Here is a 21,978-nt window from a genome sequence, read left to right on the forward strand (position 1 = left end):
TGATTTGTATTTCGCTTGTGACTGTTTCTTAATTAGATGTATTCAGTCAACAACATTTTAAAGAAAATATCAAAGGTATTATCGGCTTGATGTAATTACTTCAAAGAAACTCTGTTCCTTTTTGTACAAATTACAGACCAACTGATCATCTCCAATCATACTTGCCTTTCCCTCCTTCCATATGGGTCTCAGGCCAATGTCACAGAACGAATAAGGATCTGGCTACCTCTGATCCCAGCAGGGTGCAAAACCAGAAGAAATGGACACATGGCCTGTCTAGACAAAACTCAAAGGCAGTTTCACTAGATTTCCATGATCTCCACAGCATGGAGCCCAACAGGTGGATTCCTCTTACTTTAGTTGGAAAGAAAAGAATATTTCCTGGGTTTTTGGGAGAAGAAAAGAATTAGCTCTAAATGAGAACCCCGAAGGAGAGATATGCACTTGCTCTCCATAAGGATGGCGACTGCAGGACTGAGGACCAGAAAGGTGAAAGTGTGTCTCAGCAGAAGGCAGCACAGGCAGACGACAACAGAGGGCTAGTTGCCCCCTCCTCCTAGCATCACCGCCCTTCCACAGTGATGGAATGAATTCCTTCTTTAATCCAAGGAGAAGAGTAAATTTCTTCTACTGACAGAAAGAAAACCTGCAAAAGAAATTAAATTCAACTTTGAATTGAAAAGGGAGTTACATGAACTTATTCTAAAATCAGCAATTCATAATCAGTTAACTTTCCTTTTATATTTTGCATTGATTTTCCAACATCTAATGGTATGTTCTACATACAGTGTGTACTTGGTAGGTATCCATTTACTTTTTTCTATATTTGTACAACTTTCTAACACTCCAGGCAAAGAGGCTAAATAAAATATCATGAGCTAGGTGCTACCAAGGCTGCCACTGAAGATGCTAGGAGTGAAGAAAGGGGCAGGTGATACAGTAAATCTGCAGGAAGCTAGAGAAGAGAGATGATAAGGTGAAAATAGCTAAGAAATAGGATTTTCTTTTATTTTTTCTTAAAAAATTACTTACATATGCTTTGGGCTAGATATTGGGGATAGGAAAATGATGGAAATAGTTTCAGTCTGGTGGAGACTATAGGCAAATACAATATAATGAATTTTAAAAGTTAAGATAGACTTGTATGCAAGTTTTGCAGAACATTAGAGAAATTAGATATGCATAGAATTCATTCGTTCAGTGCATTTATTTAAAGAGTTATTTCCTGAGGCACCATTGTAATGCCCTAGAAATGGAGAAGCAGAAAAAAGGCACAGTCTGGTCCTGAAGAAACTCAAGAGTCTAGTGAAAATGCTTCTGGGGCAGCAATTAAGAGAACAAGCATGGTGTATCAGGGGTGGGGAAAGATTACACTTCCTGCAGTGTTCCAACAGTGTCAACTGTATAGTCAGATATTACCTGAGCAAAAAGTTAAGGCCATGGGTTGACCAAAAAAGAGGACGTTAGAAAGGTACACAATAGACACGGCTGAAAGGGTTTGGGTTTTTTTCTATGACACCAAATGCTTTTGTCGCAGTTGCCAGGGGACACGCATTTTCCTGCAGTATTCATTTTACAGAAATAATATGGGGGTACACAAACACACTGATTTTAAAATTAAAGTATGGCTGTATCATGTGCTAAGTCGCTTCAGTCGCGTCCAACTCTTTGTGACCCTATGGAGGCCACCAGGCTCCTCCATCTGAGATTCTTCAGGCAAGAATACTGGAGTGGGTTGCCATTTCCCACTCCAGGGGATCTTCGGGACCCAGGGATTGAACCCGCGTCTCCTACGACTCCTGCACTTCAGTTGACTGCAACAGCATCAGTTCAGTTCAGTTCAATCTCTCAGTCGTGTCCGACTCTTTGCGACCCCATGAATTGCAGCGCGCCAGGCCTCCCTGTCCATCACCAACTCCCGGAGTTCACTCAAACTCAGGTCCATCGTGTTGGTGATGCCATCCAGCCATCTCATTCTCTGTCGTCCCCTTCTCCTCCTGCCCCCAATTCCTCCCAGCATCAGAGTCTTCATATGAATTAGTAAAATATGACAGGAAAGGAAATTCCACAGCTCGGCTAGCAGATGGCTCTGGCCTTAGCCGTAGAAAACACTGGGGCGAAAGTTCAGGGTCTTCAGCTATTAGAGGATTTAGGGCAATAATACACGGAGACCATTGAGCTAAGTGTGCGGGAGAAACGTACGAGTTAAATACATAGACTAGGGTAAGGCTGCGGCGCAGGTAGTACAAGGAATCTGTATTCTCCTTTGTTCCTTGACTCGATCATTCCGAAAATACTCTGCTCCTGGTACCCCTTTGTTACTGGAGACTGAGCGCCAAGTTCGCGAGCTGCACTTTCAATACTGGGCGCCTCGTTGCCAGGGCAACCATTCCTGACCCGCACAACTCTGCGACCTCCACGCTATTGGCTTGAGGACGCAGGGTGCGTGTGACGTCACTGCGCGGCGCCGCAAGATCCGGGAACTCTGCGAAACCTGCTTTTCCCGGTCCCCAGCGGCCGGCGACGGGACCGGCGGCTAGTGGCCCAGCGGGTGCTGGTTGGTTGGTGTGCAGATCGCGGTGGGAAAGAGGACCGGTAGGAATCGGTCCCTAGAGCGGTGAGCTGCACACGTGCGGGGATCCGCTGTGCCACTCTCATTCTCTCGGCGAAGGCGGCTTCCTGTCTGATCAGTTGCTATGGCCACGGGACCACGTTGCTAAGGAGCTTGGAGATGCTGAGCGCCCTGAGCGCGCCCTTCCTGGTCTGGCTTTGGTTGAGAGTTGCCTTATTTGAAACTGGCGCCGTTACCCACTCTTATCTGACTTTCTTTAAAAAAGAAAAGAAAAAAAAAAAAAGCAAAACACAATTCTTGTTTTTCTCCATTTTTTCCTCTCCATGTCCTCATTTTCTAATTTTGACAACATCTCGGCCCTGGACTGGTCTTAGGTATTGGGAAATGTGTGATGTTGGAGGCGAAGAGGCTAGGGAAATGGAAAGGAAATATGAAGACCCTTAATACTGGCTCTTTGGATTTTCTTTACGGTGAAAAGGGTTGGGATAGGTGAATACTGGGCTGTGTCGCTATTCTTTGAAATTTGAAGGAGCTTTAGAGATGGAGTTCACCTTCTTTTGTGGGGCTCCTGTTAACACTTTTGGGACCTTCCAAACACCAGATGAGAGAGTAGAAAAAAAAGTGACTTCTGTCTCTGGGAATTTAGCAGTTAGTTTAGTGCAGTGGTCTCAAAGGCAAGTGTGGGAGGAATAGGTACGTGGAAAAAGAAATAAGATATATTGAGCTGTCCAAAACAATCAAAGAAAAGTACTCTTTCCTAGCACAGACCCTGATGCCTGTAACCCCTTGTAGATGACCCGCAGCATCTAAGGAAACCTAAGGTGAAAAATGAGGGTCCACAGTGGGGCCTTGCTTAATTTGTTTGCTCTCTTGATATTGTGACATAGTTTAGGTGTTGGGGTTAAGTGGATTAATAGATTCTAGTGTCTATTTAGAATCTTTATATTGTTTTGTAAAAGATTGAATGGTATCCTTTGTAATATATATAACACGAAAGAGTTACTTTTTCACTTCTTCCCACCATTAACCGCCCTCACATGTTATTTAATGAAAAAGCTAGTGTAAGATGAATTAACCTTTTTTCCCTTTTACAAACAATTCATGCTCTGGGTTTGTTGGTGATGGTGTGCTCCCAGGTGGATATTATTTTTTAAAAATTGAGTACACTTCATTTGTCTGTAAGGTAAAGGGTGATACTTTTAACAGTGACTGAAAAACTATTTTGGAAAGAAGTTCTAACATAGGTGTTTTGGAAGTGGACAGGGAAATGTTTGCATCATTGTATGTGTGTATGTTTTGGTATTGCTGCTGAAAATTGCATAATTGTATCACACAAAAAAACTGTCCTGTATACTTAAAACCTTTGGAAGCTCAATATTCTAACATGTTTTTCAAATGAAGAGTTTCAGTAGTCTTTTGAACTTATTCAAAATCTAATGTAGCACTTTCCAGTTAGTACCTTATAGAAACAGCTGTTTGACATAAAGGAACATAGAAATTGTGTCATTCCAACTTGTTGAATAGTCACTGAATGGCAGTATTAAGTTGCACTTTAAATAGGTCATAATTAAAGTCTGTGTTAGCTTAGGATAGGATCTAACAAATTTAATGAGCTAATAATTACCGTATTTTTAGAAAGTGCCTTGGGGATGAATGTGAAGTGTGATATTGGGAAGTAACTCATCTGCTGGTAGCAGGCTGAGAAAATTAGGTCAGCATATCAAATTAAGGAAATCGAAATTTAAAATTACTCTGTTACAGAAATAATCTTACATTTAGTTTATCTTGGCAGGGTACTTTGATCTGGTCACATTGTATTTAAAATATTTGGAGGCTGAATGTTACTACATGGAACTTTGCCCTCCTTGTAAAGATTTCTAATTTGTCAAGTCAATTAAAATAATCGCATGTTATTACTCGTTTAAGAAGCCATCAATGTTTATATTGAAGAAGGGAGAACTAAAGAGTTGTGATTTGTGTCCCCAGATATTTGAAAAGCTGTCATTTACAAGTAGATGACTACATCTATGTGGCCTTAAGAGAAGATCTTATAGAAAAATGACTATATTAAAGACTTAAAGTGGGAAGTACTCTAATGGAAGAATATTTGGAGCATCATGTAAATGGGGGATTGGAGTAATCAAGGAGAAATAAGGAAGCGAGGCAGAAATCCAAGTGCTGTGGAAACGTGCATTTGAGAAACTGATGATCGGAAAGCCTGCGTGGAACTTGGGTTTGGAGCTAGACCTAGAAATACCAGCGGGCAGTTGAGTGTATAAGTCTGGGTGTGTGGTGGAAGATTCTTTGAAATAATTTGATTCGGCAGGAAAACAAGGGCTACGAATTAGAGACTGCCTGTTAGCAAAGAGGGAATTATGGGAGAGGGAGAAGTGAACCATCATTCACTGGGTAAGCTTGACATATCTTCTTTAACCTTCAGTAATAGCTTCGATAGGGTTAGTATCTCCCCCATTTTCAGAGCTCAAGAAATCAAGGCTTAGGAAGATTAAACAATCTGCTTCAGTTCATAAACCTGTGATTAGTAAAGAGGAGAGGCATTCCCAAATCTGAGCCCAGAGCTCCTTCTACTTCATCATGTCACATTGATCATATCTGTAGGGTTGAGTGTTGGAAATGGAAGAAAAGGAGACAATAGAGATCCTGAATTTTTCAGCCTGAGAGATCAGAAAACTGGTGGTACTTTGAACTGACAGGCGGTTCATAACTTCAGTGTGAAAACGTCAGTTTGGGTGATGTTAAGTTTAAGGGGTCCGTTTAGTAGGCGAGTTCATTATGTCACAGGAAATGTAGCACTTGATATCCAGATGTGAACACTGGGACTCTGGAAATACAGAGGCCAGAGAAAGTGGAGACAGGACGTGCCAACCACTTTCCCCAGAAATCTACTCTATGTTTTCTGTATATGGCCAGAGGATTACAACTGAGTTTCTAAAAGTGTATTTGGACTGTTTGAATGGAAAAATGCATATTTTTATACATTTTGCTTACAGATTTTTAAAAAAAATTTCATTGGCGTGACAGATGCTTTTTAATTTACTGTTATTGGTATTATTAAAGTTGATAATTTTCATATTTTCTTATTGCCTTTTTAGGCATTTTGCTCCATACCATACATTTTCTGTGGTGCTTTTACTGTATTTCCTACTCTGTTAGGTTTGGTCTTTACATTGTTAATGAATCCTCCTCCCCAGAAACAATGTTGAAATCAAGTTTCATGTAACTGCAGGAATAAAGGAGAAGCAATGCAGAAATCAGAGTGCCATAGGGGCGTACAGATGAGAAACAGACTTACAGGTACAGAATGTTGTTCTTTAAATGAAGAGGTATATTTTGTTAATGACACACTGTTTTGTACGGATGAATGCAGGGTGAGCTTTCACTTCTTTTTTTTTGATATTCTGGTTTTTTCAGATAACTGTGATCAAAGGACATCATCAAGTGCACAAGTAAAACATGGGACTAGAGTTCAACAAAGCAAATCTTCATCATCAACCAGTTCTCCAGAATCTGCAAGAAAACTTCATCCTCGACCAAGTGATAAACTTAACCCTAAAACAATTAACCCGGTAGGTACAAAAGAGATTCCTGACTTAGTAGGTTTTCCAAAGTATTAGACTTTTATATACTGTTGAGCCATTCTGAATGGTTTCCCGTTTCTTTTATTAGTTTTAAACTAGTTGTGAAGGAAGGCATATGGTAATCATGATGAAGAATGGAGGTAATACTGAGTGTGGGAATGAGAAGGTGTAAACTAGAAATCAGTTGGCTTTGGTATGTCATATCACATTCATGGATGAGTACTGTAGAGTATAAAATAAATTGCATATCAGCTTTATTTCTTTTAAAATTTACTGTGATTATTGTCCTTCCCAATATCAATGAATAACCTTCTAATTCCATTGCCTAGAATGAATTACATGCTTTCATAGTTGCATAAAGACCTCTGACCATTTCTTTATGACCTGCAAATTAGCTCCACAAGAATTCTGCTTTCTTTTGCTTTCTCAGAGCAGATTAATCACATTTAACAAACATAAGATTTATATACATTAAAAGTACATAACTATAAGTTTCTAGGTCAGTTTATCCACAAAGTAAACACACTTGTGCTCCAACACCAGATGGTGTTTGGTCGAGCCTTACATAGATGATGATGGTTTCAGCCTTTAACGGGGATTATGAGAGTGGCTGAGACACAGACTTCGATGGCAGATAGATAGAATACAGCAGATACTTAAGCAAGGGTACAATGAACTATCCAAAGGCAAGAGGAGATTGTCTGACTTTATAAAAGAAAAATGGAAAATAGTTTAAGCTTCTGTGTCCCTTTTCTTCCTTTTGTCATTTGCAGCATCAAGAAATTTTAGGTTCTTTGACCATCCCGACTGTACATATTTGAATGGAGGACAAGTAGGGCGTATGTGATATGCAGGAATCTACTTTGCCTGTACACCTTTTCTCCATTTAGCCTTCACTTTGAAAGGTCACAGTGGAGGAGGGGTGGAAAGATATATTATCTTTATTGTATTTGTTTATAATGTTTAGATTTAAAAATACTTATCTATAGTATGCTTATTTTATATGTGGTTTCAGCTACCTGCAAGCCTCTGAAACAAAGGTTAAAGGAAATACAAAATGTGGAGAGGATTGATCATTTTTCTGAGTAGAATGATACAAGCTTGGTGGGCTTGAAAGTCAGGATGTCTGTTTGCCTTTGACCTCAGCAGGATTGAAATTGATTAGGTATCACTAAGTGGAGATGATAATAATAATTATTATATTCTTGTCTTTTTTTTTTTTCAATTTTAGTTTGGTGAACAGTCACGAGCCCCTTCTGCCTTTGCAGCTATTTACTCTAAGGGAGGTATTCCTTGCAGGTAAGATCAATACAAATTATAACTGACTATATTATTCAAAATAATTGAGTAAAATCAATACAGTTTTCATTTTAACTGTATTGAAAGTTTTATTTACTAGGAAGGTTGAAATAAAGGTGAATTATTTATTCATAGTTTGTCTTTTGGATTGATATAGATCCTGGGACACTGTTGAAAAAAATAATTTTAATTCCAAAAGAGAATTATTGATAAATCTATAGTAAACCACCAGATAATTGAAGAAGTTGACTAAAACAGTTTCTAAAACAGTTTAAGCATTCATAGGCTTGGGAAAATTTCAGATAAATAATCCCTTTTGTCTGAACTGGAAGTTGACAATTCAATGAAGTTGTTTTGTTATTTTAAAATTATATTTCAGAAATCAGATATTTCAAATTTTATTTGAACTTATATTTCTTAATGAGTAGTATAGCTGTTTGTTTTTCTTTTGATGTAACTTTTGTATTCTTTCTGGGTAGACATCAAGCTATTTTAAAGAAAGCAATGCAGGTTACTAATAGAAGGCTATGCTTTTAAGAGTTCACTACTGAGAAACATTAATTTCTTCTAAGTATATCCAGTTTTAACCTGTTGTAGATGATAGAACATTTTATTTTCATTGTGGAAAGAATAATCATAGCATTCTTTTTGGTGTTTGAAATGTAAAGAAATGTAGTTTTTTAATGGTATTTTCAGATTTGGAGGGCTAGGAGTGAAAAGTATGCTCAGGAGGCATTTTTAAATTTATTATTGTTACTATTTTGTATTTACATTCTGAACTGAAACTGTTTTAAAGGTCTTATACCTTCTCCCCACTCTGAGAATTTATTATTGCTAAAAATGTGAAAACAGTGCTGCCTAGGCTTCTTGGGATTATGAAAATAACACTTTCGTGTTCTTTAGAAGATGCCATGGATGGAGGAGCCTGGTGGGCCACAGTCCATGGGGTCGCTAAGAGTCGGACACGACTGAGCAACTTCCCTTTCACTTTTCACTTTCATGCACTGCAGAAGGAAATGGCAACCCGCTCCAGTGTTCTTGCCTGGAGAATCCCAGGGATGGGGGAGCCTCATGGGCTGCCGTCTGTGGGGTCGCAGAGTCGGACATGACTGAAGCGACTTAGCAGCAGCAGCAGCAGCAGAAGGTGCCAAGTTGAGAACATTACAAAAGGAGTGTGAAATAACAGTTGAGTGTAATGAATAAATTCTCTGTCATGAGTGTGGTGATGTTTCCATGGATGGATTCATACATCAAAACTTACCAAATTTTACACTGTATTCACAGTGTCCATTTTTATTTCAAGTTCTGCTTCAATAAAGGCTGTTAAAATATATATATATATTTTTAAAAAGCAGCAACAGCAGAGACTTTAATTCAAGGAGCTGCCACTTTTTCACCCTGCATGGGCCATTGCATATTCCTGGCCTCAGTGTTCTTCTCTTTAACAGAAATAAAACCTGGCTTTCCTTTAGATTATTTCTGTTTAGGTTAAATGATATATGGGCTTCTCATGTGTCGTTAGTTGTAAAGAACTCACTTGCTAGTCCAGATGTAAGAGACACCAGTTCAATCTCTGGGCCAGGCCCCTGGAGGAGGGCTTGGCAACCTACTCCAGTATTCTTTTTTTTAAAAAATTAATTATTTTAATTGGAGGCTAATTACTTTACAGTATTGTGGTAGTTTTTGCCATACACTGATACGAATCGGCCACGGGTGTACATGTGTCCCCCCGTCCTGAACCCCCTGTCACCTCCCTCCCCATCCCATCCCTCTGGGTCATCCCAGTGCACCGGCTTTGAGTGCCGTTTCATGCATCAAACTTGGACTGGTCATCTATTTCACATATGGTAATATACATGTTTCAGTGCTATACTCTCAAATCATCCCACCCTCTCTTTCTCCCAGAGTCCAAAAGTCTGTTCTTTATATCTGTGTCTCTTTTGCTGTCTTGTATATAGGGTCATCATTATCATCTTTCTAAATTCCATATATGTATGCGTTAATATACTGTATTGCTATTTTTCTTTCTGACTTAGTTCACTTTGTATAATAGGCTCCAGTTTCATCTACCTCATTAGAATGGACTCAAATGCATTCTTTTTAATAGCTGAGTAATAATCCACTGTGTATATGTACCACAACTTTCTTATCCATTTGTCTGCTAATGGACATCTAGGTTGCGTCCATGTCCTGGCTGTTGTAAACAGTGCTGCAGTGAATATTCACTCCAGTATTCTTGCCTGAAGAAGCCCATGGATGGAGGAACCTGGCAGGCTACAGTTCCTAGGGTCACAGAGTTGGAAACAACTGAAGTGACTTAGCATGCACAAAATACGTACCTGAAAATTAATATTGCTAATGAAAAAAAATTATTTCTAATTATCACATTTGTTTGCTTATTTTGTGATAGGTTTGCTATTGGTTTGTCTATGGAGTAACTATTTTGTTACAGTTATGACAAATGTAACATTTGCACTAAGACGCAAATAGCACTCCAAAACTGTAGGCTTAACAAATGTGGAGATGTGTAGTTTAGTCATCAAACAATTTTGTTAAAAGGGTAGGAATTTGTAGGATTGTAAATATGCAATTATTGCTCTATAAGGTGCCTTTTTAATATCTTTTAAAGTCATGAGGTTCCTGCGTGTTACAAGATACTTCTAATATGGTTATGGTGGAGAAAGAATATGTATATCCTGATTAATCACTGTTTAGTATGTAAGTCTCTTGTTCTTATCACGTTCACTGACTTTTGTATTTTAGGTTGGTCCATGGTTCAGTAAAACACAGGTTACAGTGGGAATGTCCTCCTGAAAAGCTTCCATTCGATCCTCTTCTTATTACTTTAGCTGAGGTAAATACTCTATTTTTCCTGAGTGTTTATTTTTTCTAATTGCATTAAATGTTATTTTGTAACTCATCAGTAAATCTCATTCTTTACTTTTGAAATAAAAGCCAAAGAACATATATTAAAACACCACACTTCCTTAGGAACTAATTATGAATGGTATATGTTTCTTAGAAACTGATTAATCAGCTTTATAAACATGAAATTAATCTGCACAGGGATTTGTAGATAAGTAGATAAAATATTCATACTTAATTTAAAGTGCTTGGAATCATATTGAACTAGTCAAATCAGGAGGATATCATCATTTAAACTCATACTAGAATCAGTGAACAGTGACTTTGGTCTTTCCTATTAGAACCTTTCACCTATATTAAGTCACCTTTAATATGATATGTTTCTTAGGGAACTGATATCAACTACCTAAACATTCTTTTGGGTAATTTTCAGGGCTTTTGCCTTCTTGTACATTTTAAGTAAAATATCATAGAGATGATTTTTGTAGAGGATTTCAGAAAAACTTCTCATATATTCCTGTATATTGACATTTGTGTCAGGAACAAAGTTGGCAGAGTATTAGCCTGAAGTGAGTCAGAGATATCTTTTGTGAATGTTATTTATAAATGTATAGAATTAGAGACAGAATTTGAGAAATGAATTAACCAGTTGTACTTAACCTTAACTCGTCTTCTTTAAGACTTCAGGATCATTTTTGTTCTTGTTGCTGTTAAGAAGCAAGTCCTTACAGTAGAGCCTTGATGGTATTAATCTGAATTGGCAGTGCCTCTGGGATAAGTCATAGAGTAGTCAGGAATCCAAAAGATATGACACTGAAAAATTTCAGATTATTTTTTGCTTCACTCAAAGAAACATTTGCTTTTCCTGTAAAACTTGTGGGATGGGCCAGATGTCAGCAGAGCTGAAAAAGTAGACAGTTGTGCTGATTGAGATATCTTAATTGTAGTGAATGCTTAGAATTTCTAATTCCTCCTTCAGTTTTCCAAGTTTATTTACTCTTTTAAATGGACACATTAGTTACTACTGGGGCTTCCCAGGTGTGCTAGTGGTAAAGAACCTGCCTGCAAATGCTAGAGATGTAACAGATGTGGGTTCAATCCCTGGGTTGGGAAGATCCCTTGGAAAAGGAAATGGCAACCCACTCCAGTATTCTTGTCTGGTAAATCCCATGGGCAGAGGAGCCTGGTGGGCTATAGTCCATAGTGTCACAGAGTCAGACATGACTGAAGCGGCTTAGCACATAGACATCAATTACTTCTGAAGACTACCAGGTTATCTTAGGTCTTAGCTTTTCTTAATTTGTACCTCAGCCTGCAGAATGTATTTTGGTGTAAGAAATAGTGTATTTTTATGGATAGCCTATTGTGAAATTAAATTTTAATCAGTCTCTTTTGAACTTTGTGTTACAAACTAAAGATATTTGTATTTCATTAGTTCTTTTTTTGAGTTTTAAACTTTTTGTATATGGTAGCACACAATTTTTTAGATGAATCAAAACTATAGTGATACCTTTGGAAACATACTGTAGCTAATCATAAGATGGGGGCAGTGCTTTGACTTGAGGAATCCTTAACGGAACTCTGAGTTTAGTTTAGATCTCATAGAATCAATCTTTTAAACATCTGTTTTTCCAAACACCGCTGTTTTTATTTCTGTCCTGCGTAAACTTTTCTCTTTCCCCTCTCCTCATTTAATAATGGCGAAACAGTGACAGAACCACTACTACTGAATCCATTTCCCCTTGACCTAAGGCTCCTCAGCTCTAAAATGAACAGGATAGGGCTGCTCCCAAGACTGTAGAATCTGTGCTCTGTGGAGCCAGTGTGCTTGGCAGTGTAGTTTTCAAAAGCATGACGGCATGTAGGAAAAGAAGTGTTTCATCACCATTTAGAAGCAGGTAGTTTTGTTTGGGATTTTTTTTTTTTTTTTTTGCTATACGGCATGCAGGCGTGCAGGATTAATTTCCTAATCAAGGATCAAACATTTGTCCCTTACAGTGGAAGAATGGAGTCCAGTTTTCCCTCATATTTTTGTTTGACTTTCTGATGTTAAAAATGGCATTTGAAATCTTACAATGCATTTTAAATACAGTATAAGATTTGTCTTCTAAGTATCTTAGTATTTAAATGTGAAGGAGACAAAATATTTTAGAGACTCATTAAACAAGTTGCAGAGTCATCTTTAAGGTAGGGGATCCAACAATTTTGCAGTTATAAAGTGGGATTTAGTAGCATAGATTTTAGACTAATTTGTTGTGATTTCTGGCAGTGTTTGGGAGTATAAACAACATGTTTTTGGTATCATAGTAAGTTTTTTTCTTCTCTTTCTTTTTATTTACCTTTCCTCTCTTTTATCCTCCTTCCTCTTTTTTTTCTTTTTTTTTTTCATTTATTTTTCCTTGCTTCTCCTTTGCTTTTTGCTGTTCCTTTTATTTTTTTTTCTTATTACTTTTTTCCCTTTCCTTCTTGGTTAAAGATCCTTTTTGTCTCATGCATATCCCATGTTCCACAATTTCTTAGTTTAATTGAAATTGTAATGATTGAAATTATATTTCACAAATAGGAAAATAACACTAAAACTTGATTTCACTTACATGAGTAGTGGGTAGTAAATCTGTTTTTTGTTTGTTTGTTTTGGCAGGGTCTGAGAGAGACTAAACATCCATACACCTTTGTGTCAAAGGAGGGTTTTAGAGAATTACTTTTGGTCACAGGCGCTCTTGAGAAAGCTGTGCCTTTGCTTCCTAGACTGATTCCTGTGCTGAAGGCAGCTCTGGTATGTCCTTGATTCCTTTAGACTTTCTGCAGTACATTTAGAATATTTTACATCTTTTTTTTCCTTTCAAATATTATGCAAATTTGTTCTTTACCTGTGATTTCAATGTGTGTGCAGAATTCGGCCACTGTTTTTCAGGGCCAGGTGATTCCTTACTGGAAGATACCTTTAGAAGATGTACTGAAGGTAAAGAGGGACATCTTGAGTAGTTAGAAAAAATAATGAACCTGAAGTCAGTCTTTCTGTAGGCTGCAATATATTTTATTTAATGTTTCAGTCAACCCAAGTTTATCTTTTGCTTCTAGATGTCCTGTATTAAAGATTATTTTTTTAAATCCTGGGTTTGGTTGGTCATTTTCTAATATTGAATGTTCACTTTTTGTCCACCTGCTTGCCCTTTCTCCTTATCCATCCTTCCTTTTCCCCTTTCCCTCCCTGTCTGTGTACCATGAACCACCCAACCCTCCCCAGGTCCACGTGGATGATGAAGTGTTTGAAAGAGGATTGAATGCTCTGGTACAGTTAAGTGTCGTCGTTGGTCCTTCTCTCAATGACCACCTGAAACACCTGCTTACCGGTGTAAGTGCTGGAAAGATTGGAGAGGGCTTGTGTGTACGTATCGTTTTCTGATGTAATGGCTTCAAACTAATCATTAAAATGATTCAAAACCTTGAAAAAAACCTCATCATCGTAACCAACAAGTATAGACATCAGACCTAGTTGTTCTTAAACATTTTTACTAATGGGCAATATAGTCTCTTCAGTTTTTTTTTTGTTTGTTTGTTTTTTTAATGGAAAGCATCTGCATGAGCAAATGTAGAGTTGTGATAAAAGTAAACAGAATTGAATGGGCAAAAATTAATGAACAGTGTGAGGTCTTCATGGCTATGTGGATCATCTATGAATTCTAAGCAGAGCTTATAAGTGTTCTTGTGGAATTGGATGTTGCCAGAGCTATGTTATTCATCTTTTTTCTTTGTTTTACATTGTAATTTTTTAGTGAGTCTCTAGACTTCAGGTTTGGAGAAGGCAATGGCTTCCCCACCCCAGTACTCTTGCCTGGGAAATCCCATGGACAGAGGAGCCTTGTAGGCTACAGTCCATGGGGTCGCGAAGAGTCAGACACAACTGAGCGACTTCACTTGCACTTTTCACTTTCATGCATTGGAGAAGGAAATGGCAGCCCACTCCAGTGTTCTTGCCTGGAGAATCCTAGGGACAGAGGAGCCTGGTGGGCTTCCGTCTATGGGGTCGCACAGAGTCACACACTACTGACGCGACTTAGCAGCAGCAGCAGCAGGATTCAGGTTGAGACATTTTCCTGTTATGAGTTTAACCCTGTCACAACCTAAATTGGGATACTCTGCAGTTCAGGAGGCCCCCAGGACCACCCTTAGGTTTGCTGAAATGACTCATGGAACTCAGAGAAGCTGGTACTCAGTGTTGCAGTTTATTGCAGTGAAAGGATACAGGCTGAAATTGCCCAAGGGAGGAGCTGCGTAGAGCAGGGCCAGAAGAGACTGTGTGTGGAACTTCTGGTTGTCTCTCTGGTGGAGCTGGGGGGCCAGCGCTTGTGGCTTCCGGCAGTGGTGTGTCGCAACACGCATGGAACATTGCCAGGGTGGGAAGCTCACTGGGGCCTGGGTGTCCAGGGTTCTCATTAGACGTTTGTCACATGACATCAGTGTCTGCCTGCCTTGTTGACCTTGGTCTCCAGCCTCTAGAAGTTGAGCTGGTACCTGGTGCCTGGAGGCCCTGACTGTAAATCACATTGTTAGCACTGACTATCTGGTGTGGCCCAAGGCCCCAGGTAAACAAAGTCACTCTTACCTGGCAAGACCGTCCAAGAGTTTAGAGGTTTCCATCCAGGAGTGCAAGGACCAAACCTGTATATGTATATCTCCCCTCTTTCTTGAGCCTCGCGCCTCTCCTCCCAGCCCGCTGCTCTAGGTCGTCACAGAGCTCCAGGCTGGGCTCCCTGTGTAATATAGCAACTTCCCACTATCTATTTTGCACATCACAGTGTACATATGTCAGTGCTACTTTCTCAGTTTGTCCCATCCTCACTTCCCCTGCTTGTGCACAAGTTCGTTCTCTACTAGGTTCATCAGAGCCATTTTTCTAGATTCCATATATACGCATTAATATACAATACATTTTTTTTCTGACTTACTTGACAATGTATGGCAGGCTCTGGATTCATCCACCTCACTACAGCTGACTCAAATTCATTCCTTCTTATGGCTAAGTAGTATTCCATCTATATATGCACCACATCTTCTTTGTCCATTCATCTGTTGATTGACATCTAGGTTGCTTCTGTGTTCCGGCTGTTGTAAATAGTGCTGCAATGAATGTTGGGGTGCAGGTGTTTTTTAGAATTGTGGTTTTCTCAGGTTATGTGCCCAGAAATGGGAATGCTGGGTCATATGGTAGATTTATTCCTGTTTTTTTAAGGAATCTCTGTACTGTTCTCCATAATGGCTATATCAGTTTACATTCCCACCAACAGTGCAGGAGGGTTCCCTTTTCTCTACATTCCCTCCAACATTTATTGTTTGTGAATTTTTTTCATGATGGCCATAAAAATCAATCAATTTTAGATTGCTTGGTTCAGACAATCAGCAGTTTAGCATAAATCTGCTGCTCTCTACCGGCCCATTTTGTGTCAGGTATTATTTGAGGCACAGGGAATATGATACTAAACAAAACCACACATGCCCCCTGCCCTTGTGGAGGTTGGTTTTGTTTTGGGGGAGAAATACGTAGCAAGGACATCTGCTGAGAGAACTGGCATGAGGTAAAGAGGAAGTGAAGTGCAAAGAAAAGGATCCTTCCCCTAACTGGAAGTGGAGCTTCCTAACAGCCTCCCAGCCCTGCCCACCATGGTGGAGGGAGGAGACTAGATCTATGGTTAAACTCTCTTAATTGATTTTAGAGATACAGTAGCATTTATCTTCAGTCACTGACATACCTCCTCAGAGCTCTGCTTTTCCTAAGACAAGAACTGACTGAAAGGGCCTCCTCCCTTCCTGGGGTGGCAACACTTTGGGGAGACCTAGCTACCACACTGGTCTTCACACCCTCATGAGATTCCAAGGAGTAGAGGGCCCTGGAAACAGGATATGTAGGGGCTCATCCCTGGTCTGTAAGCCACACATGGTGAGGACCACTGAGTTGCTAACTGCTCCTCCTCCCTCCTCTCCCCACCTCACCCATTCAGCCAGAAAGGCTGCACTTTCATGTCTCACAGACTTCTACATTAGACATTTAATTGAAGAAAGGGCTCTTCTAGGAAAAAAATTTCAAAACCAGTTACTGAACGTACATACAACTGATTTTCTTCATATATGAAATAAGTCATATCCTTTGTGAGCTTCAACTCTGAGAGACTGTTCACTGACCCTAGGACAGTGATCCTCAAACTTGAAGGAAGAAATAAATACATCACCTGGGAATCTTGCTAGAAATGCAGAACCTGGACCTTTGTCCTGAGAGTCTGATAAAGTAATCTGTGGGGCTGAGAATCTGTACTTCAGTGGGTTTATGTGATGAGATGGTGGTGGTCTGTGGGTCTGCCTGTGGTCATCTGTCCAAGGGTAACATGATCTGAAAACAAACCTAAGATCTGTAAGAGGCACTTTTCCTTGTTCATCCCCAGGACATTGATAAGCACTTTCTGTCCCCCTTTTAGAACTGCTTTTGTCACAGTTTTTGTCTTTCTGGGAGTCTCTTCTGACCCTCCGTAACCTTCGATGACCTGGCTGAAAGAACCCATTACTCAGTGCTCAGTGGTGGGAGTTGTCCTGGTCACTTTCAGACCTGGAAAGACGAAGAACCAGAAACCAGCTCTAGGACAGGGGCTTGCTAAGTGTTTGGTGATGGGGAATTCTTGCCTGGGCTCCATTTTTTTTCCTCAGAAAGTGGAGCCACGAGCAAGTCCTGCTCTGGCTGGAAGGTTCAGGTTTTTGGGTGAGTGCTGCAGACGTTCGGTGGGAGAACACAGCAAGGAGTTGTGTTGAGGGCCTGAACCGCACGGTTTCCCTCTTTGCTCCTGTTATTCTGACTCCTGTGCTCGCTCTCATCTCAGTCAGAGCTCCCCGCCTGTCCAAGCAGGGACCTTCAGGACGTAGCTGGGGGCTTTAGGTGATCTTGTGGGTTTTAGCCGGATTCGTCTGCCTGTCACTGTTAGTGAATTATTCATGCAAATGCTCTGTTCTTTGTTGTCTCTTCCATTTTTGACTGTAGGAAACACATGTGCTTTAGAGGCTTAGCTTTCCATCATAGTCCTCCAGATGGTCTTACAAATTACAGAATGGGAAAGAGTGTAATTTCTTAGAAACCTTACTCTAGAATACTTACAGTATGGTAATTCTGGAGCAGATTCTGTAAGTTTGGTATTATATCAAATAATATAAATCCATCTTTTTAAACAGGTACAGTGACATCTATTCTATGCAAGTTTTTATAAGATATTTCCTAAAAGAAGCCTTGCAATCTAAAACAAAATAAGTGGTGTTTATATGCTTACTCTATAGTAAAGATTCAATGGTATTATTTCTAGTTAGCCTATTAGTGAATTTTTACTAATGTTTATGGTGACTAGTGTTATTTTTTTATATCATTTCATTCTTTTAATCTTATTTTCAAAGCTTTCTAAGAGATTAAGGGACAAGAAATTCAAAGAAGCAATCACCACCGCGTTACAGAAGCTGGAGCAGCATGGCGGAAGTGTAAGTGAGCATTATTCCCCATAAACCGTAGTTTCTAAAAATTATAGTCATATTATAAAATTAATCATATAACATGTTATCTCACTTCAGGCTCAAGTAACTGTGTGGAGTTAATATTATTATTCTCTTTTTAAAGCTCAGAGTTTCTGTCTTGCCTAGGTCACTCAGTTTGTTTTTTTTTTTTTTAATTAAAGTATAGTTGATTTACAATGTCATGTTTCAGGTGTACAGAGCAGTGATTCAGCTATATATCCGTACATATATATATATATAAACTTTTTTTCAGATGCTCTTCCCTTACAGCTTACTATGAAATGTAGTTCCCTATGCTGTATATTAATAGTAGGTCACATTGTTTTTAAGCACAAGGATTCAGACCCAGGTTGTATAAATGTAGGGCCTGTGCACTTTTCACTGTTGACCGTGTGACACTCCTTTGTAGAACAGCCCTCCAGATTTTTTTTTTGTTTAAAGTGTTTTGGACGTTTTTGCTTTTACCATTGGGAAGTTCAAAAAAAAAAAAAAAAAAAAGGACTAAGAGGAAGAAAGAGTAGGGATTTTTTTCCTTTTATTTGTCATCTTTTCTGTCTGAACAGCTTGAAGTCTGTCTGTAAGCAAAGGTAGAGATGAGATTCCCAGATGGCTGGGTTGTTCTGTCTGGAAGGTGTGTGTGCTCGCTTGAACCTGTGTACGTGCACACAGGGGAGTGATTTAGCCAACTATTCTACTTGCAGGAAGGTACCAGGATGTGAGGAATTTCATTACTCTCTGTGTGTTGTCAAATAACTGGGTTGATTGAATTTTCGTCACTTGAAAGATGATTCAAATATTCTAGTGTTGGAATTATTTCCATAATGCAGTGATTCAGCCATGTTTTGGATGTTACATTTAATCAGAGTTGCATGGGATTAACATTGCAGAACTCAATTTTGCTCTAGGTACTTGATTATAAAGAAAATTTACATGATCGATAGAATTTTAATATGGCAGATATTTTAGTTTAAGCATTGCCTAAATTACTTAATTTGACCAACTTCAGTGACTTTTTAAATTGATCTTTTTTTTTTCATGATGAAGTTCTAGGGTAAAGTTTATAATGTGAAAGTCAATCGCTGGGCTACTAGATAATGGGTTTCTTTTTGTGTGAGTCGAGGCGGAGGGTTAACCTTCAGACACCTTGTTAAAATGCACAGAATCATACCCTAGTCAGTCCAGTATCCCTTCCCAGCACAGAAAGGAATTCTTCTTGCTTATAAATGTGCTTGCTGTTCTGAGAATTAGAATGAGAAATAATTTGCCCCTTCTTCTCTGGAATGCAAATAAACAGATGCTAAATAATGATGGCAAGACTTTCAATCTGAAACTCTGCAGATGGTTTTCGTACATTCTGTGGCCTGATATTGGGCCTGGGCAACTAGAAAAGGGCAGCCCAGCACCTTAGATTTCATGGGGGTATGTGTGGAAGAGGGGACAGTTTGTGAGTAAATACAGGTTAGAAATGGGCTTCCCAGGTGGCTCAGTGGTAGAGAATCCACCTGCCAATGCAGGAGACATAGGAGATGCAGGTTTGATCCCTGGGTCAGAAAGATCCTCTGGAAGAGGAAATGGCAACCCACTCCACAGTATTCTTGTCTGGAAAATTCGATGGACAGAGGAGCCTGGTAGGCTACAGTCCATAGAGTCAAAAAGAGTTGGACATGATTGAGCATACACACAGGCACAGGTTAGAAATGGGGGTATACAGAGGATGTAAGTGACCAATTCAAGGATCCCAGTGACAGCTAGCAGAGATGTTCTCTTATTGCCACTGAATCTTATTAGTTTTTAGTCATGTTTATACAGAATAAAAAGATTTTGAAGTTATAAAAACTATTAAGTGTTGGGTATTCCCTCAGACTTTTTCTGTTCTTTTTCCCTCCTTCTAACGTCTTACATAATATTTTAGTAATAATTAATGTAATAGAAAGTTTTGATCACATATCAAAGACTGTCCCATGACAATTACTATTGTACTTGCCTTCAGTTCAGTCCATTCGCTCAGTCGTGTCCGACTCTTTGCGACCCCATGAACCGCAGCACGCCAGGCCTCCCTGTCCATCACCAACTCCCGGAGTCTACCCGAACCCATGTCCATTGAGTCGGTGATGCCATCCAACCAGCTCATCCTCTCGTCCCCTTCTCCCTCCCTCAATCTTTCCCAGCATCAGGGTCTTTTCAAATGAGTCAGTTTTTTTGCATCAGGTGCCAAAGTATTGGAGTTTAGGGACTTTATATTCCATCATGAGATTAACGATGTTCTTCCTTTTCTAAAAACTTCAATGTTTATATCTTTTAATATTGGAGATGGGTCTTTATGAGACAATCTTCTCGGTATTCTAGTTTCTTATTTCTTAGGGCTCGTGTGTATTACAATGATCAGAGGACTCAACTTCTGGGGAAATAGAAATATTACTTACAGACAGCCATGACGATTTTTTCTTAGAACTCATCAGTTTACTATATGCCTTAAATTGAAACTGGTTCATTCTTAGCCTGATTCAGTTTTCTTTTTAAATGATGTATATGTATGTCTTGAGAAAGTACATTACAAATACATATCCTGATCTTTATCAAGCAAGTAAGAACTTACTGCATGATAGGTACTCTGTTGAGTACATTTTAGACATTAGATTCATTTAATCTTTGCTACAGCCGTCAGAGGTGGATTTTGTTGTTATCCCTCTTTAAAGAGCTAGAAACTGAGGTATAGAAAAGTAATGAGCCCCAGGTTTGATAGGGAAGTGATTGGGTAGAGATCGATTAAAAAACTGGTAGTCTGGTTTCTAACTACTTTTCTAGTTAAATATTTTTAAACCACAGAAAGAGATAACCTATATTCTATTTAACTCAGGAAAAAGGTTCCATTTCTTTTTCCATCATTCTGCTCCCATGCTATTTGGTTTGTTTGTTTGGAGCTTTGAACATTATTTTAGGCACACTCCTATCAACATAGTACCTCTTAGGGGAACGCTGCATGATAACAAATGAGGCTAAAATTTTTTTCTGTTGACAGGAAAGCCTTATCATCATCAAATCTAAAATTCCGACATATTGCTCCATATGCTGTTGAAGAAAGGAGCCTGAATGACGGGTGTTAAACGCTGACCATGGGTATCTGCAAAACCTGTTCAGAGTCACTTCAGTTTATTCTTCTGTAAATCACAGCCATCCTTCATTATTACTGGCCTTGGATGGGTGTATACACAAGTCCACCGAATCATAGTACAAGCTATTCATCAAAAAGAAAGAATGGTTAATAATGGAAAACTATTAAAAATGTTCCATAATAGTACAATCTTGTGGGGTTAATTTTTTTCTTTCTTTTTTGTGATTTGTGTGAACAGCAGTTATTGGGTTTGCAGTGGATAGGTTTGTATGTATTTTCTGGTGCCTTTTGTATATAACATTTATATAGTCAGTTTGTACCTGTGTACTTACTTTTAGACATTCTGCCATTTCCTGGGCTTTATATTTATCAAGTCTATGGGAGTTTAAAATAGTGGACAAATATTTGTGAATTCACTGTTAATTATATTGTTTGTAAGTATGTATTTTATAATATAGAGTGTTTGGAAAAAATTTCTTTCCAGAGTATTCTACTTTAAGAAAAAGATTTTTAATGTGTAAATTCTCTTTTAAGTATGGTTGTTTATTACAACTCATTAAAACTACCTAAATTTAGGTGTTAATTGTATTTAAGTAAATATATGTTTATTTCATAGTCTGAAAATACTGGTATTCAGTACATGAAGATATTCAGAAATTAAAATCTTAAAACTCTTACATGTATTCAGTTATTTTGTTGTGCTTACTTGTGTTTTATAATTAGCTTAGTTGAAAAAGCTATTCAAGTATTACTTATAAGTGTAGTTCTGAGTGTTGATGTAATAACAGCTGATTCTAGATCTTTCTACAGAGAAAGGAGTAGAGGGAGAGAAACAGAAAACAAGAAGACCCTCCACCTTCTGGGCAGGAGGAGAGCCTTAGGGCCCTGAGTAGCCACACCAAGTCCAAGGCTGACTGAGCCTTCTGCAGAGATGGAGATTAGAGCAGCAGCTCCATCCCAGAAGGAGCTTCCTTGGTGGCTCAGACAGT

The 21,978-nt window shown here is 38.9% G+C and overlaps 1 protein-coding gene across 8 annotated transcripts; it reads left to right on the top strand.

The window, feature by feature from the left end:
• Window positions 1-2,456: 2,456 nt before the first annotated feature.
• PACRGL (parkin coregulated like) lies at window positions 2,457-21,666 on the top strand. Of its 8 annotated transcripts, none has more exons than XM_042251843.1 (10): window positions 2,457-2,617; window positions 5,820-5,887; window positions 6,005-6,159; window positions 7,403-7,470; window positions 10,234-10,324; window positions 12,977-13,111; window positions 13,250-13,297; window positions 13,583-13,723; window positions 17,764-17,844; window positions 20,897-21,666. In XM_042251843.1, the coding sequence occupies exons 2-10, from the start codon at window positions 5,836-5,838 to the stop codon at window positions 20,951-20,953; spliced, it is 828 nt and encodes a 275-aa protein (XP_042107777.1). In that variant the 5' UTR covers window positions 2,457-2,617; window positions 5,820-5,835; the 3' UTR covers window positions 20,954-21,666. The 8 variants fall into 8 exon arrangements, with proteins under 8 accessions (XP_042107777.1, XP_042107781.1, XP_042107778.1 ...); XM_042251847.1 differs by having other exon boundaries at window positions 13,583-13,690; XM_042251844.1 differs by having other exon boundaries at window positions 2,457-2,595.
• Window positions 21,667-21,978: the final 312 nt, after the last annotated feature.

Source organism: Ovis aries, chromosome 6 (genome assembly GCF_016772045.2).
Source record: "Ovis aries strain OAR_USU_Benz2616 breed Rambouillet chromosome 6, ARS-UI_Ramb_v3.0, whole genome shotgun sequence".
NCBI lineage: Eukaryota > Metazoa > Chordata > Mammalia > Artiodactyla > Bovidae > Ovis > Ovis aries.